Source organism: Salvia hispanica, chromosome 6 (assembly GCF_029641045.1).
Source record: "Salvia hispanica isolate PSC_SH4W2 chromosome 6, Shi_PSC_v1, whole genome shotgun sequence".
NCBI lineage: Eukaryota > Viridiplantae > Streptophyta > Magnoliopsida > Lamiales > Lamiaceae > Salvia > Salvia hispanica.
Window position 1 is genome coordinate 200,377 of NC_142697.1, and position 15,206 is coordinate 215,582.

Sequence of the window (15,206 nt, forward strand, 5' to 3'; positions counted from 1 at the left end):
ATTGAATCTTTTTTAAAAAAATTAAATATTGACTTATTGACTGTTTGAAGCTCAAATTAGCCATTTTGTAAAGATGAAATATGGACTTATTTTATATTGTGTTCTATGAAGAATACAATTAAAGTAGAGTATATTGAGAGACATATTTTTTTTAAACCACGATCAATTGCTGGAAGAATTGATATTGACTGTTATTTTTCTAGAGTGACTAATTGTATTAAATCTCTAATTATTCTTTTATTATGATGATAAATTGGACAAATTATAAACTAACTAACGGTGTTTAAAATATTTAACGGAATGTATTAATTTAAAACACTAAAGTAACTTTTTATATGAAATGTGTAAACTTAATACTTTTTGTACTAAATTGAAACAAAGGTAAAACATTTTTGTATGGAACATGTAATTACCCCACTATGTCGAGAAATTTTGGAAAAATGGATTAGTTTCGTTGACCTTTCGAAATGAGGGATTAATTTCGTTGACCTTTCGAAATACGGGTCCGAGGCATGCGAACTTTTAAGAATAAGTGATTTTCGATTTTTTTATGCATTTTCTCTTATTTTTAATAATTATTCCGTTCCAAACATTTATTAATTGACCAAATTACCCTAAATAAATTTTTAACACAATTTATAAAAAAATGAGTTTTTCTCCAAACCTACTTCCGCCCTCCTCTGCTCTCATCCCCAACGTCTCATCCCCACCTCCACCTTCATCTCCACCTTGTGGTCTACATTAACAAAGCATGAAATTTCACCCACCCCTGCAAACCTACTAAAGAAAATCGATCCAAAAAAAAAACTCAAAAAAATATGGAGTCAAAAAAACCCCTCAATTTGCATAATCCAAACCATGTCACACTGTGGGATTGCGGCAGCTCTCTCAACGACTCGTTTGAGTTGAAGGCTTTCGAGAGGCAGCTCGGCTCCGCCATCAATTCTAGAAGCATGTCCATGCCGCACTTGTCCGACCGCTGCTCTCAGCCGTCGGCGAAGAAATCGGCGTCGAAGATTATTTATAGGTCGTTGCAGAGGCTGATCTGGTCGGTTTTCAGAATTAGGAGTAATAGTAGTAGCAAGGCTGGCTCGGGAGAAGGTTTTTTCATCGTTTATGATAAGTCGGTAGCCTCCATCTCCGAATCCGCAACCCTGCCGTTCACTCTACGAAGACGTTGGGGATGAGAAGGGAGGAGGGCGGAAGAAGGTTATGGAGAAAAACTGTTTTTTTTATAAATTGTGTTAAAATTTATGAAGGGTAACTTGGCTAATTGATAAATGTTAGGAATAAAATAATCTTTAAAAAGAAGCGAAAATGCATAAAAAATTGAAAATCCCATATTTCGAAAAGTTTGTATGCCTCGGACCCATATTTTGAAAGGTCAGCGAAATTAATCCCTCATTTCGAAAGGTCAGCGAAATTAATCTATTTTTCCGAAATCTCTCGTCTTTTTTCTACTCTAGCCATCCACCAATAAACGTCTTATTGTCATTATCGTCCATTTATCAATAAAATAATCATTTATTTTGTACGATTTTTGTTAATTGACCCACATTCCACTAAAATAACTTACCTTTTCTCACTCAGTTTCTGCTATATTTCCTAAACCCGTATCATATCAAATGTGGACGGAGGAAGTAATAATTAGTCCCACGAAGTGTAAATAAAATGATGTGTAAAAATAGTAGTAGTATATTGTTTAATTATTCCAAAATTAGAAGGTTCATAACTTTTCAGAGACGAACTAATAAGTAAATAGTTCATACTTTTTAGGAACATAACGAATATGTATTTTATGTAAAATAGAACAATAGTTCATAGTACTTTGCAGTTCTTGAGCGTTGATGCATGAGAACTTGGTATGTGCATTTGGGACGAGCAAGAGTGTCCAATTCTAGAATCAGCTATTCAATTTATCCCTGAGCATTTACTTCCAAGACAGTAGACTTTTGCAATAATTATACAAATTGATGCATGATTTGGGTTAGCGATATAACAGTTGCTTGATAGAATAAGCGTTTTTTATATTCGTTAGTTTAGTTTTGTTATCAGGCTTTGCGTGCATTAGTTACGAAATAAATATGAGAAGTGATGTGAGAGGTTAAAGAAAAAAAGAAGTGAGAGGGGATAAAATAAATAGAGTGTAGTAGTTTATAGTTTGGGTTTACACGCTTGATGTGATCCTCGTTCTAGATTTAACGCTTAACGAGAATCAACAAAAAAAAGCGGTGGAAAACTAGATAATTGTGGATGAATGATGCCACAATGGGTATAAATGAATCGTTGATATTGACGTTAACTTGACAAATATATGGAGTATTTATATTCATATGCAAAGAAGTCTGTTATCATCCAAATAAGCAAAAGATACATTAATCTTACGCATCCTAAAATTCACAACAATTAACCTCATATAAATCAATCTGGAATAAAATTATAGTGTGATTTGATTGTGTGCAGGAAATCAAACAAACACTTACCTACTTACACCTTCAAGTATACCATCGGCATCTTATGCCGAAGCTTTCACCCCTGCAACAATAATGCCTCATTGCCTCTAATTTTCCAACTTCAAGAAAAGGGGGACATCAAAAGCGTGCATAGCATCGCAACATTCAACGACAAGTGTCGTGCATTGCATCGACGTAGCCTCATTCAATCAGCCTCACCAAGACCATCACTCCCATCCACTCTCTTGGATATTTGAGTATAATTAGAATTATGCTTTTTCTTCTAATATGCAATTTCACCATTTTTACGTTGAACTGCCCCGGGGGACTCCAAATACCCGCTCCACATCCTTCCACGCAGCCTCCTGGCGTTGAGCAAACAAAGCTCTCTTCGGATCTATTGGGCAGGTGACCGTCTTCACAAAAACAAGTCACCTCGGGTATATGTCACCGGCCAAGTAGTACACCATATGATGTTGGCGTCTATTTGCAGTGAACTCGGTGGTCAGGCCATTGCCATTGCATTGCTCGGCGAAGAGATGCGATGTGTTCAAGATGTTGACATCGTTGTTCGACCCGACCACACTGAAGTAAGCATGCCAGATCCAGAGCCGACGGTCAGTGATGGCTTCGGGGATCATCGTCGGATGGTTGCCCTTGTATCCACTAGCAACCCCCACGCGGTCGGGCTATTCTCCCACTCCCAGTGCATACAGTATATGCTTCCCAGCATTCCAGAAAACCCGTGCACCATCTCATGTAAGTTCATCAGGTACTTGCAAATATGTGTTGCAGAAAGCTTCTACAATTCCCTTTCAAATTTTCTTCAAGCACTTGCGGCCACCTATCTCCCCGATATGAAGATACTCGTCGAACATGTCCGCCGTGGTGCCGTAGGCCAACTGACGGAGTGCAACCGTGCATTTCTGCAACGGCGGCAGTTTGGGACTGCTGATGCCATCCGACCAATACTTGAAGCATGTATCTCGTACCTCCAACGTGTGAACAATGCGTAGAAAAAGATCTCGCCGCATTTCGGCGGTGAAAATCCATCGGGTGGGGCAAACATATGTATCTTGAATCCTTAAGATTCACATTAAGGCCTCATTTCATCGGCAAAATAGTCTGTGAATAGACGTTGATGAGTCTCGTCATGTAAGCTGTGGACAAAGGACCAACGAAGAATTGGCCTCGGGACCTGCTCCGCCTGTTCACGCTCACGCTCCATTTCGGTCAAGCAATTGGCCACGACCCTATTCACGTAATCGAATATGGCCTGAGTCAAGGCCTGATTAACGCCCTTTGTGGTAGTGAGGTCGTCGCTGGAATTCATTTTGATAGAGAATTGAGTCGGGAAAAGAAAGATTGGTGTGAAAAATGAATGAAAAAGAGGTATATTTATATATAAGAAAAAAAAATGTGTTGCATTATCCGGACTTATCGTCCAACTTCTGCAATGGGGCGGACGATAGGCCGGATGATACATCGTCCAACTTATAGTCCACGAACAATTGATCGAGCGGCCCATCTTCAGTGCCAGACAACGTATCGCCATCATCCGCCCCCGTTGAGTGCTCCAAATAAGATGAAAATAAATTTAAGTAAATCATAGTCACTTTGAGATTATAATTACCGCCTAAGTGAAAAACCGAATAGCATATCTATTTTCAAGAAAAAGGAAAAGGAAAATAACATTAAATCAAACCGGATCGGGTAAAGCCTTGCAGCTCAAACCAACACTCAGCATTCAGCAACACAGACGCAGAGGTAGGGTTTTGCGGCCGCCGGAAGTTTGACACGATCTGCTCACTGTTACGCGAAGCAGTTCGCTGTTATTTGGTGCGAGAGTGAAAAGAAATCTAGGAATCAAAGATGAGGCCGATTTTGATGAAAGGGCACGAGAGGCCGCTTACGTTTCTCAAGTACAATCGGGAAGGCGATCTCCTCTTCTCCTGCGCGAAGGATCACAATCCCACAGTATGGTTTGCCGACAACGGCGAGCGCCTCGGCACCTACCGCGGCCACAACGGCGCCGTTTGGACCTGCGATATCTCCAGTAATTTCTTTGCTTTTCGTCTATTGAATTCCGTGAGGCTTAATTGATAAAATTCATGCTAGTAATGGCCCGAATTTTAGTTTTTTTAAATGAGATTTTAGGTTGAATTTTTTGGATCTATGCTACTGTATATTCATGTTTTGAGGTTTTTATAGAGTATTATGTTTTTGATATTTTCTGCGGCGTTGCTAGTTTCGATGGTTTATGTTAAAGCCGTTTTCATTTCCATTTCTTTACCCAGTCTCCACCGCTTTTTCCTTTGGCTTTCATTCATAATAAGAAATGCTCGATCAATGCTTGTCAATTATCGAAGCGGATTTGAGTTTTTATGCTATGTTTCTCCAATTTGTTCGACTTTATGTAACTGTATGCTGCCAGTTGTAGCGATGTTTAATGTTTTTGTGTGAATTTGTGGCATGGTAATGCTACTAGTGGTTCGTTGTTTGGTGACGTTTTTTGGCGTATTCGAAGTCTTGTGATGGATGATTTTTATGTTTTAGGGGACTCCACGAGACTTATAACTGGGAGTGCGGATCAGACTGCAAAAATATGGGATGTCCAAATGGGAACTCCGCTTTTCACTTTTAATTTTGATTCACCAGCGAGGTCTGTTGATTTTGCTGTTGGTGATAAGCTTGCCGTCTTAACCACGGATCCTTTCATGGGGTTGCCCTCTGCTATCCACATCAAGCGCATTGCAAGAGACCCAGAAGATCGTGAGTTGTTAGCATTATATATTGTCCATTTATCGAGCAATTATGGTCAACATATAGTTTTTAGCTGTATGCGTTCATGTGAAGATTGATGAGTTTCTTTAGTTTTTAAAATTTGTATTGAGGTCTCGAGGAAACTAAATGTTTTTGAGGATTGAAATTTGTGAAACTAATGAATGCTTCATCTGCATGCTGATGTTTGTTTTGCACTTTTTCCTAGACTTGTTAGCTTCAGATATTCATTTCATATCACTTTATCGGTGTTGGATCATGGATGTCCATATTTTTTGGTTGGTATCATAGAGTCTGGAGAATCCATTCTTACTCTTAAGGGTCCACAAGGAAGAATCAATAGAGCAGTTTGGGGACCCCTGAATAGGACAATTATAAGTGGTGGTGAAGATTCTGTAGTTCGCATGTGGGATGCTGAGGTTAGTATTGTTTTGGTGTTGGTGCTAAATGAAGTTTTATCTCCAAAATCAATTGTTCCTACCATTATTGCATCCGAATTGCAGACTGGGAAGCTGCTAAAAGAGTCTGAGAAAGAGGAAGGGCATAAAAAAGCTATTACATCACTTTCAAAGTCAGTAGATGGTTCACATTTTCTCACTGGATCCTTGGATAAATCAGCAAAGGTTTGTCAGTTTCTTCTGGACGTCTTTTGACATCTTCATATCTCTGTAATTTTTGCAGTCCTCCCATGTTGACTCATTTCTCCTTAACTTTCAGCTCTGGGATACAAGAACATTGAAACTTATCAAAACCTATGGGACAGAGCGCCCTGTAAATGCAGTTGCAATGTCTCCACTTCTTGATCATGTAAGTGTAGGAAGAAGGCATATATCTGCTTGTTTTTTATTTTGCACACTCCATTTTTTGTAGTATCTGTTTTGGGTTTGGACATGTAGTCCATTTGGAACAGCTGTTAATTCTATAATGACTGGTCATGCAGCATATATATAATGTTTTAAGAAAAGGTATTGGGATTCCATGGAGATGTAGATATCTTATTATGTTATATGCACATCATCATAACACGTATGGTGTAATATGTTTGCGCTCATTTTCATATATTAGTAACATATATGTTTTCTGTCCGGACTTTGGTTGCATTTATAGGTGGTGCTTGGAGGTGGTCAGGATGCATCATCTGTCACAACAACTGATCATCGTGCTGGAAAATTTGAAGCCAAATTCTACGACAAGGTAAACTCATGATGCTACATGACATTCAAAATGTAATTTGCACTGATAAGATGAGAGCTTGTCAATGATTTCTCGCTCTCCCGTCTACAGATCCTCACCGAAGAAATAGGCGGTGTTAAAGGCCATTTTGGGCCTATCAATGCCCTTGCATTCAATCCGGATGGCAGGAGGTGAGATTTTTTCCCTGTACCTGCACATCTCGTGCCTTCTCATCAAACAGTTCACATGAATATAAGTTGTGAGTTTCGATATGATGAATTTTTCCTTCTCATGTAGTTTCTCAAGCGGAGGGGAAGATGGATATGTAAGGTTGCACCACTTTGATCCGGATTACTTCAATATCAAGATCTGAACAAGAAGTGTTTGGTCAACTTCAATTTAGTACCATCATGTTGTGATGAATTTTGGAACATTCAATTTTGTATAGATCAATCACCAAATTTATTATATTATCCGGGTAGTTTGACCTACTTTTGAGAGACTTAATATTAAATCATTGTTGACCTAATAATTCCCTAATTGGTTTAACAAAGATGAATTACTGATTTAAATATTACTGTGTCAGTTAAAATCTTAACTATTCTTGCTCAATGTCTTGTGCTGTGTTGTACATTTTGCCTTAGGTGATGGCTTATGTGCATAAATGGATTTGGATTTTGGATTGAGAATCAATGTTTATATGCACATAGACGGAACAGAATAATCTAACTCCTAATAACATCCTCTGAAACTGTAGTTCGGTTGCAATAATTACAGAAATTATTACAAACCTTGGTAAACAAACAAAAAAATCTAATAACTTGAAATACTATTACCTAGTGCAATGCTTTGCGAAGTTAAGCAAAATCCAAATGGTTATCAAGTTTGTGTCGTTCCTCCGCCTTGGGAAATCTCCAGCTTCTGGAGGTGAAGCTTGGCTTCAGCCACCTCGGCACTGGGCTTCTGCTTGACTTTCTTTTTCGGTAGCAAACTTGACAGCTTTGCTTCAGCGTGATCTGGGTTGCTGCTGGAGATCAACTTCTTTGATTTTTCCTGCTTCGGGTTGCTGCCCGGATTGGAGCCGTTTGCAGTGGTAAGAGGCCCACGAGCAGCACTGGGAGCTGAACTACTTGCCAATTTAGAACCACGATCACGAGGCAATAATTTCTCGTGAGAATTCATTGCCAGTGTACCATTAGAGGCATCCTGTGCTTTCGGCACTGAATCCTTTTTCTTCTTGATTTTCTCTCGATCCTAAGCCAAGAAATGAAACCAAGATGACGGTTAGCAGACTACAAAGACCTATATAAATCCCTGCACTTAATTATGGTTTTAAACTTGATGGCATTTAGCAAAATCATTCAAATTTCATCTGACAGAATATGACGAGGCTTAAAGGGTACTCGTCAAAAAGCCCTCTGATATCATTTATGCTGGAACAAGAAACACATTGTAGTCGAAAAGAATGTAAAACACATACTACCTTCCGGAAGTTGTAAAGTCCTTTCCTGTCTTTAGCTCTGTATATAGCACGTTTAATTCTATCAGTGCTCATGAAGCCACTGGGCCATAACAGAGCAAGCTGCATTGCAACGAGTCATATCAAATAACAGAAGTCATATATAGCTATAATCCCCCATAATAACTAACTGATCTCCGAGCATGCATGAGGAGAAAATGACAATTGAATAAATTGAGCGAAAACTGTCCAGAATCCCCACACGTGAAAAAGACAACATGAAAGCAAATAACCACCACAAAAGTCAGAATTCTATGCACGAACACTAGGTCATGAAGTTCAACTTCTCATTACATCAGCAGTTCAATTACCTCTTCATATAGCTTTCTGACTGGAGGACCTGAATCATCTTCTAGTCTCTGAGATGAAAAGCGAAGTATCAATTAGATATGAAAATTATTTACTACTAGTACTATTTGTTTTGGGATCAGTATTTTTCCTTTGTCCCTCATCCTTCTTCATTTGCTTTTTTTTTTGTATGTGTGGGAGGGAGGGGGGGGGGAGGGGTCAACTGTTTGCTTGAACTACAGAAATCTGGTACATACCTCAACATAAAGGTCATATAACTCACAAATCTTATTTTCCAACACATCGTCCATGCTGTATTTGTGTTTCAAAGCTTCTCTCTCGTCTGGACCGATTTCCTGAAAATCATCTGAATTTGCAGCATGCTGTTCAAGCTACGACGCAAGTAAAAAAGTTGGGTATTAGAATAGATATTATCACATAAACCAAATCCTCACTCATGAACAAGATTCCTTGGCAGTTAGCGAGGTAACGTTTGAGGATTGAAAAACATTTGAATTATGTACTGGCAGGGAAGTCATCTTGGGACGAAAAGAACATTATACTCCGTAATTGATAATGGCAATGTAATCCAATAAAGCTACTGGAAACCGAATTATTTAATGTACGGCATACTTTTGATTTCATGCGCGCAGTCCGCACCTTAACCATATCAGTAACTTCTTGTTTCATCTTCAGTATTTGAACATCCTTCTCTTGTTTAGCGGATAATCCCATATTAGCCATGGCCCTAAGATTTCTCTGCCAATAAAATATGGTTAGTAATGAATCAGTATTAGCAAGGTAATCACTCTTACGATCACATGGTATTCAAGGCTAATAATGCCAATCAATAATAATAAAATAGTCAAGAAACATGAAAGTATTTCCTAAAAAGAAGGTTGTAACTGTTACTCCCTAACAAATTGAGAAAGCAATAAAACAGTATGGAGAAAAAGTATATCAGACAATAAAAAAAAGTAAAAGAAAAAAATAATGGAAAGCAAACAAAGACAGCATAAAATATACTCAACGGTCTTTATTAGCAGGGCAGATGTATTGGAAAATACGTATTTGGACGAATACATGTGAAGACAAATTACCATTAAAGTTTGGTTGAAGAGGAAAGGTGGTAAGAATAATGATAAAAAAAATAAATATATTGGAAATATATTCCCCTACATAACCGCCTATACTAAAAAAGCACAGACCATTAATCAGCCTGCTAGTATAAGATTTCAAGTAAAGTACCATCATTAAGGCATCATCGTATTCCCCGTTAATGATTTTATATTGTGGTTCAGATGATGATCTTAAAGATGCTACATCAGATGGTATATCAACCACAGATCTTTTCAAATAGATATACACAAATGCGTGTAAAATCAAAGCAAATAAAAAGCAGCCAGTAGAGTCCACCACGTGTAGCATGGAATAGACCTTCAGGGGCGAAAAAATGTAGGATCCTACTCGTGATCGCTACTACTCACATTGAGCGTTTCCTCATTAAAAGACATCCGATTGACTTGTATGCCATAAATTACCATATGTTTTTTAAAATATATACGAACTTACTACTATAGATATGCCGCAACCAAAAGCTGAGTTTCTACACATCTTAGATACAAAAACTGGAGAACCACGAGCATAAATAATCTACCGACTTAGGAAGCTTGAATTGTACAAACTTACAATGAGCATGGGCATCTAAATTTTCTTCTACCTGTTTCATGAAGTACTCCACTCAATAATTTTGACCCTATTACTTAAGTTAATTAATCGATATACTCTAGGTATGTACATAAATTAAAAATAAATGGACAGCTTACTTTCCTAACCATACTTTGGATATGTATCTCCAGTGTAGTTTCAACTATAGCATTGTTATCCTTCTTTGGAACATTCTACCATACTTTGGATGGTTGGCTTCATTCAATTTCTCCACTTGAGATTCTTGATTATATTACCACATACTACTAGAGTATGTATAAAAATTTTAACAAAGGAAACAAAATAAGAGTCGGATAAAGAATAACTTCAATTAGATTTCAACTGATGGTTCTGATTAGGATACTCGACTCCATTAAATCCCCTAAAGGCTTGTAAAGAGAATGATTTTCTAATTACAGAAATAAAATTCACTAAGCTCAATCAGGCTGATCTTTCGAAATTGCTTATAACATCATCCAGATGAGGTAATTAGCGTCTCCAGTACGCACTCATAAACATCTGAATTTACTATTTAGGCAAGCCATTATTAGACTCTTCCAGTGAACTTCACAATTCCCTTGGTTTGTTACTTGAGGAATTAAGCTAAGTTGATAAAATTTAGGAAAAATTATTCCCAGAAGTTAAAGTGCATCAGTTGTTGGACTAAAGAAATTAACTCCACAACAAATATTTCAAAGCCATGCATCTCAGAAGAGGTGTTTCATTTGGAATACATGTCTTTAACATTTTGCATTTCTCTCAGCCAAGACATAGCTGTCCCCCTTGACATATTCTATAACATACTTCTGTCATGTCATCACAAAAAAAATGTTAACAGCAGAATATACAAATGGAGATGGAGTAAGTATAATAATATGACATAATGGGACCAAACTATATAGCAAGTATATAATCTAGGTCATCAACACGATACAAAAACATATATACAGCTATCAACCAAATAACATGTCGAACTGTATTAAAAAATACTCCCTCCGTCCCGGAGTACTAGACTCACTTCTTTTGGGCACATGATTTAAGGAATTGATATTTAAATAGTTAAAGTGGAGAGAGTAAAGTATGAGAGAGGGAAAAAGTAGGAGAGAGAAGAGAGAAAAAAGTAGGTGGAGAATAAAATAAGATAGATGCTTTTTGCTAAAAAAGGAAACGAGTCTAATATGTTGGGACATCCCAAAAAGGAAAGTTGGTCTAATACCTTGGGACGGAGGGAGTAATAAATTTAGGACGGGATTCCCAATGACAACAATCTGATGAAGACCAACCAGATTCTTCGAAGAGACAATTCCAGACAATTTGTAGCAAAAGAATCTAATTTTGAACAGATATTACAACCATAGGATTAGCCGAAGGTGCTTAAATCAGACATTATGGCCTTAAAGTGTAAATTCTTGGTCTTAAAGAGGAAAATACCTTCAGTGTGGTAATCTGCATCAAGTGGCCCAGAATGCTCATCAGACGGTTGATCACATCCTTTGGAATCCGTCCATAGCAGGATGCCTGCAGTAACCATAAAGGACGCAATCTTAACTTATTCTGGAAAAGCGACCAATCAAGCATAGACCACTGGATTATAAATCATACGCCCTACATCCCATCCGTCCCAGACTCCCAATATTCATGGCATAAAACATTTGGGCACGAGTATCAGGGAGAGTTGAAAATTGGTGCAAAGGTGTGTGAGTAATATATATATTATTTAAAGATTTTTGAGTATGTCAAAAGGGAATACAAGCAAGCCAAGGATATTGGGATTAAAGGAGTATCAGTTAGCTCTATAACAAAGATGAAACAATTCAATCGCTTTTGAGTACCGCTATTTTAGCAACGTTTGAAAGCTTCAGCTTTATTTCCGAAGGCAATCTCTTTTTGCCCAGCTGAGATTGATTGATAGGATCCTGAGCATCCGTCGAAGGCGGTCTAACTGTTTATGCAAAAACATGGAGTAATAACTATGCATGAATAACACTATAATAAGAGACATAAAATATGATGTAATACAAGTCCTGAGATACATTGTGCAACTGTCTTCTCCAACTCCCTAAAGGCCTTCTCAAGAGTATTTTTTGGTCTAACACTAGAACCTTCCTTTCTCTGCACAAGAGATTCCTTCTGTAAGTGATAATATCTAAGTGAAAGGATAAATAAACTTCATAAGTAAATAAACTTCCTCCAAGGATGAACAAAGAAGTTACTCACTGGCGCTGACAAGGAAGCTCTAATTGCGACAACATTAAGATCGGGTCTTTCTACAAGTGCACCTTTCTCTTTTTTTTGAATCGACATATCCAGACCATCAACATCATCTAGTTGCTTTCCAGATTGAGATTTTCTTACATGTGAAGTTTTATCATTTGACCTTTGAGTTGAGATATTCTGAAGTTCACTCTCTTTGGATTTGCTAGTATGCTTCTCTGATGGGTTAACTCCTGGTTTTCGTCGATCCTTATACATATCCTGGCTTACAGCACCATCATTCTGCAATCTTGAAGGATCTATAGCAACTTGGATATCTGTTGCCTTCTTTGTTGAAACTTCAGTAGGATTAGCTTGAGAATATAGCATATCTACATTGGATATAGCCTCCTTGTAAATCGGACTAGTTGAACTTCTTGGAATGGATGATGATGCTTTCTTTCCTTTAGATCCCATTTTCATAACTTTATGCTGGTTATGTCCATCATCACTCCCACCACCTTGGGCCAAATCTTTCCTTCTCCTCTTTTTTGGCTGCTTGTCCGGGGATAAGGAAAGTTCACTGCAATAATAGTTACAGCAGCATAAGTAGGACTGAAATACCTTCATATCATGTTACAAAGATGAGCATATTGCAAAGGTAAGCCCTAAAATAGGATGTATGTGTTTCGCATAAGGTGAAACCAGAAGTATCAAAGTCATAGTTGGTGAACCATCCAACAAAATAGCACTGAAAAACAAAAATTAAGTGACAATGCGACAGAGCGTTAGAACAATGCATTCAAGGATTTTAAATTTTTAACACTAAGCTTTTTCATAAATTAATAGCAACAGTCAACAGTTAAGAATAATAGAAAAGGTTGGACCACCACAAACCCAGTTACAATAATCTTAAGTGTTGCATTCCAAACAATTGTAACGCTTGGCTTAGTAGCATTCAAAAAAATTGAGAGTTTTATATGACTTGGATCTGATTGAAAACTAAAATTACTATTATATGTACTCCCTCCGTCCCACAATAAGAGTCCTATTTTGCCATTTCGGTCCATCCCACAATAAGAGTCCTAGTTCACTTTTACCATAAATGGTAAGTAGGCCCCACATTCCACAAACTTATTTCACTCACATTTTGTTATAAAATTATATATACAAGTGGGACTCATATACCACTAACTTATTCAACCCACTTTTCTTTACATTTCTTAAAACTCGTGCCATAACTAAATAGGACTCCTAATCCGGGACGGAGGGAGTATTAAATTAATCTAAAATAGTTCTTCCTTCTTTTTTCTGTTTGTCGAAATTTGAAATATCTAAAGTAAAAAAGGTTCATGCTGGTCTAATCAAACAATGCTAAGAGGCAGATTAGGTTGCAGTAAACAGACTAAATCAAATACGTACAAATTAATATATACGTACATGCGTTCCAACTTCCCACGGTTAACAAAAAAACCATCATGTTTAGTAGCAGACCTATCAACCTGGAAGTAGTCATCCTGCATAAACAACCATGAAATATCAAGCTATAGTAAGCTAACCACCTGAGTATCAATATTTTGGGGAAAAAGAAAATAAAGTTGCATAGAAAAATCAAAAATAAGGGAACTTGATGACAGAACAGTGCCCACCAACTCAGTATCATCAATGAAAGAATCATCGGTGTCATACTCATCGTCATCAGGCATGTTATCAAGAACGAGATCCTCCTCATCGCTGCTACCCTGCATGTTCCACCACACATCCACACACACAAAACAAAATCGTACCCAGTTCAGAAATGAGACTTAGTATCCAAGCCAAAACATAGTAATCAACCATCAAATTAAATCTAGGCTGTGAGTTCACGAACAATTTTCCAAACCACACTGTTAAATGAAAGCTAGGTCAAGCACAAACATGTGCTCTTACTCAAAGCCCAATAGAAAAAGAACAATAAATTACTCCACTGTTAAATGGAAGCTCAAAACGTATTAATAAACCATCAAACTAAATATAGGCTATAAATTCACAAACAATTTTCCAAAACACAGAGTTAATGAAAGCTAGGTCTACCGCAAACATGTGATCTTACTTGAATCTCAATAGAAAATGAATATTATAGAAAAAAAATTAAGAAACTAAGATATAATAAAATAACGAGTTCATACGCTCAGTTCAACAAAAGAATACTCTTTAAGACCAGCTCTGACATAACTGCTCCTCAAAATTTAATTACCTAACAAAATAAACCAACATGCAAAGAATTTTCCACTGAGCTTCACTAAATCAACAAGAACAGCGCTGCATGCAAAATTCCCGCCATAAATCCTTCCAAAAAAAGGAAACATTTACCGAAACGAACACATCAATGAATCCAAACGCTCAATCAAAATCCAACAAGCCCGTAATTAAAAAAAAAGTCACCAGTTCTCGTCCAACTTACGGCATACATTCTCTCAATTCTCTCAATCACGTTGCTCAATCGGTTCGCCTGTGACTCCTTCGATTCATTCTCCGCCGTTTCCTTCGCACGACAAGCCTCCGAATGAGGCGGCGGATGGAGCTGCTCCGAAACGGCGCCACCGCGGGCTTCAACATGCGGGCCCGAACCCGACGGGCCGGGCCCTTCTGGCTCACTCAAATTGGCTTCCTTGAGAAGCTTTCTCCACGAGACAATTGTGGTCTCACCGGGATTCAGGTCTACCCTGAACCTCACCCGGCCGCCGCCGGCCTCCATCGACGGCGCCGGTTTCGAACCGGGCCCATTTTCGGGCCCGACGGATTCTGCGCCTCTCGCCATCAATTTCGTGCTCGGTTATTGGAATTGACAGGGCTTTGGGGCTAGGGTGGTAACGAAATTGGGGGAATTTTGAAGGAAAAAGCCCTACATTTGAGCTGATCAGAGAGTGAGTGAGAAAGAGGGAAATTAAATTTTAATTTTTCTTTTGATTTTTGTTTTAATTTTAATTATTTTTATTTGACTTGAAACGGTCTTTCGGAACGGATCTCCTACACAACTTTCTCTACTTCATTCATAATCCACACTCACGAGTTAATAAAATAATCCTAGTATCCTACCATCACTTACATGT

The 15,206-nt window shown here is 37.9% G+C and overlaps 2 protein-coding genes across 7 annotated transcripts; one reads left to right on the plus strand and one right to left on the minus strand.

The window, feature by feature from the left end:
* The first annotated feature begins 4,147 nt into the window (after positions 1-4,147).
* LOC125208175 (eukaryotic translation initiation factor 3 subunit I-like) lies at positions 4,148-6,898 on the plus strand. The gene is made up of 8 exons (XM_048107757.2): positions 4,148-4,509; positions 5,010-5,225; positions 5,526-5,653; positions 5,738-5,857; positions 5,952-6,041; positions 6,342-6,428; positions 6,519-6,598; positions 6,705-6,898. The coding sequence occupies exons 1-8, from the start codon at positions 4,326-4,328 to the stop codon at positions 6,778-6,780; spliced, it is 981 nt and encodes a 326-aa protein (XP_047963714.1). The 5' UTR covers positions 4,148-4,325; the 3' UTR covers positions 6,781-6,898.
* Positions 6,899-7,082: 184 nt separating this feature from the next.
* LOC125203499 (ubinuclein-1-like) lies at positions 7,083-15,038 on the minus strand. 6 transcript variants are annotated; one of them, XM_089062090.1, is made up of 12 exons: positions 14,558-15,038; positions 13,764-13,856; positions 13,537-13,631; positions 12,139-12,697; positions 11,955-12,033; positions 11,754-11,863; positions 11,353-11,439; positions 8,875-8,973; positions 8,472-8,597; positions 8,238-8,285; positions 7,891-7,989; positions 7,083-7,661 (listed from the first exon to the last, which is right to left on the minus strand). In XM_089062090.1, the coding sequence occupies exons 1-12, from the start codon at positions 14,912-14,914 to the stop codon at positions 7,287-7,289; spliced, it is 2,127 nt and encodes a 708-aa protein (XP_088918216.1). In that variant the 5' UTR covers positions 14,915-15,038; the 3' UTR covers positions 7,083-7,286. The 6 variants fall into 6 exon arrangements, with proteins under 6 accessions (XP_088918216.1, XP_047957811.1, XP_047957809.1 ...); XM_048101854.2 differs by having other exon boundaries at positions 8,472-8,606; positions 14,558-15,037; XM_048101852.2 differs by having other exon boundaries at positions 8,472-8,606; positions 8,848-8,973; positions 14,558-15,037.
* Between the last annotated feature and the right edge of the window lie 168 nt (positions 15,039-15,206).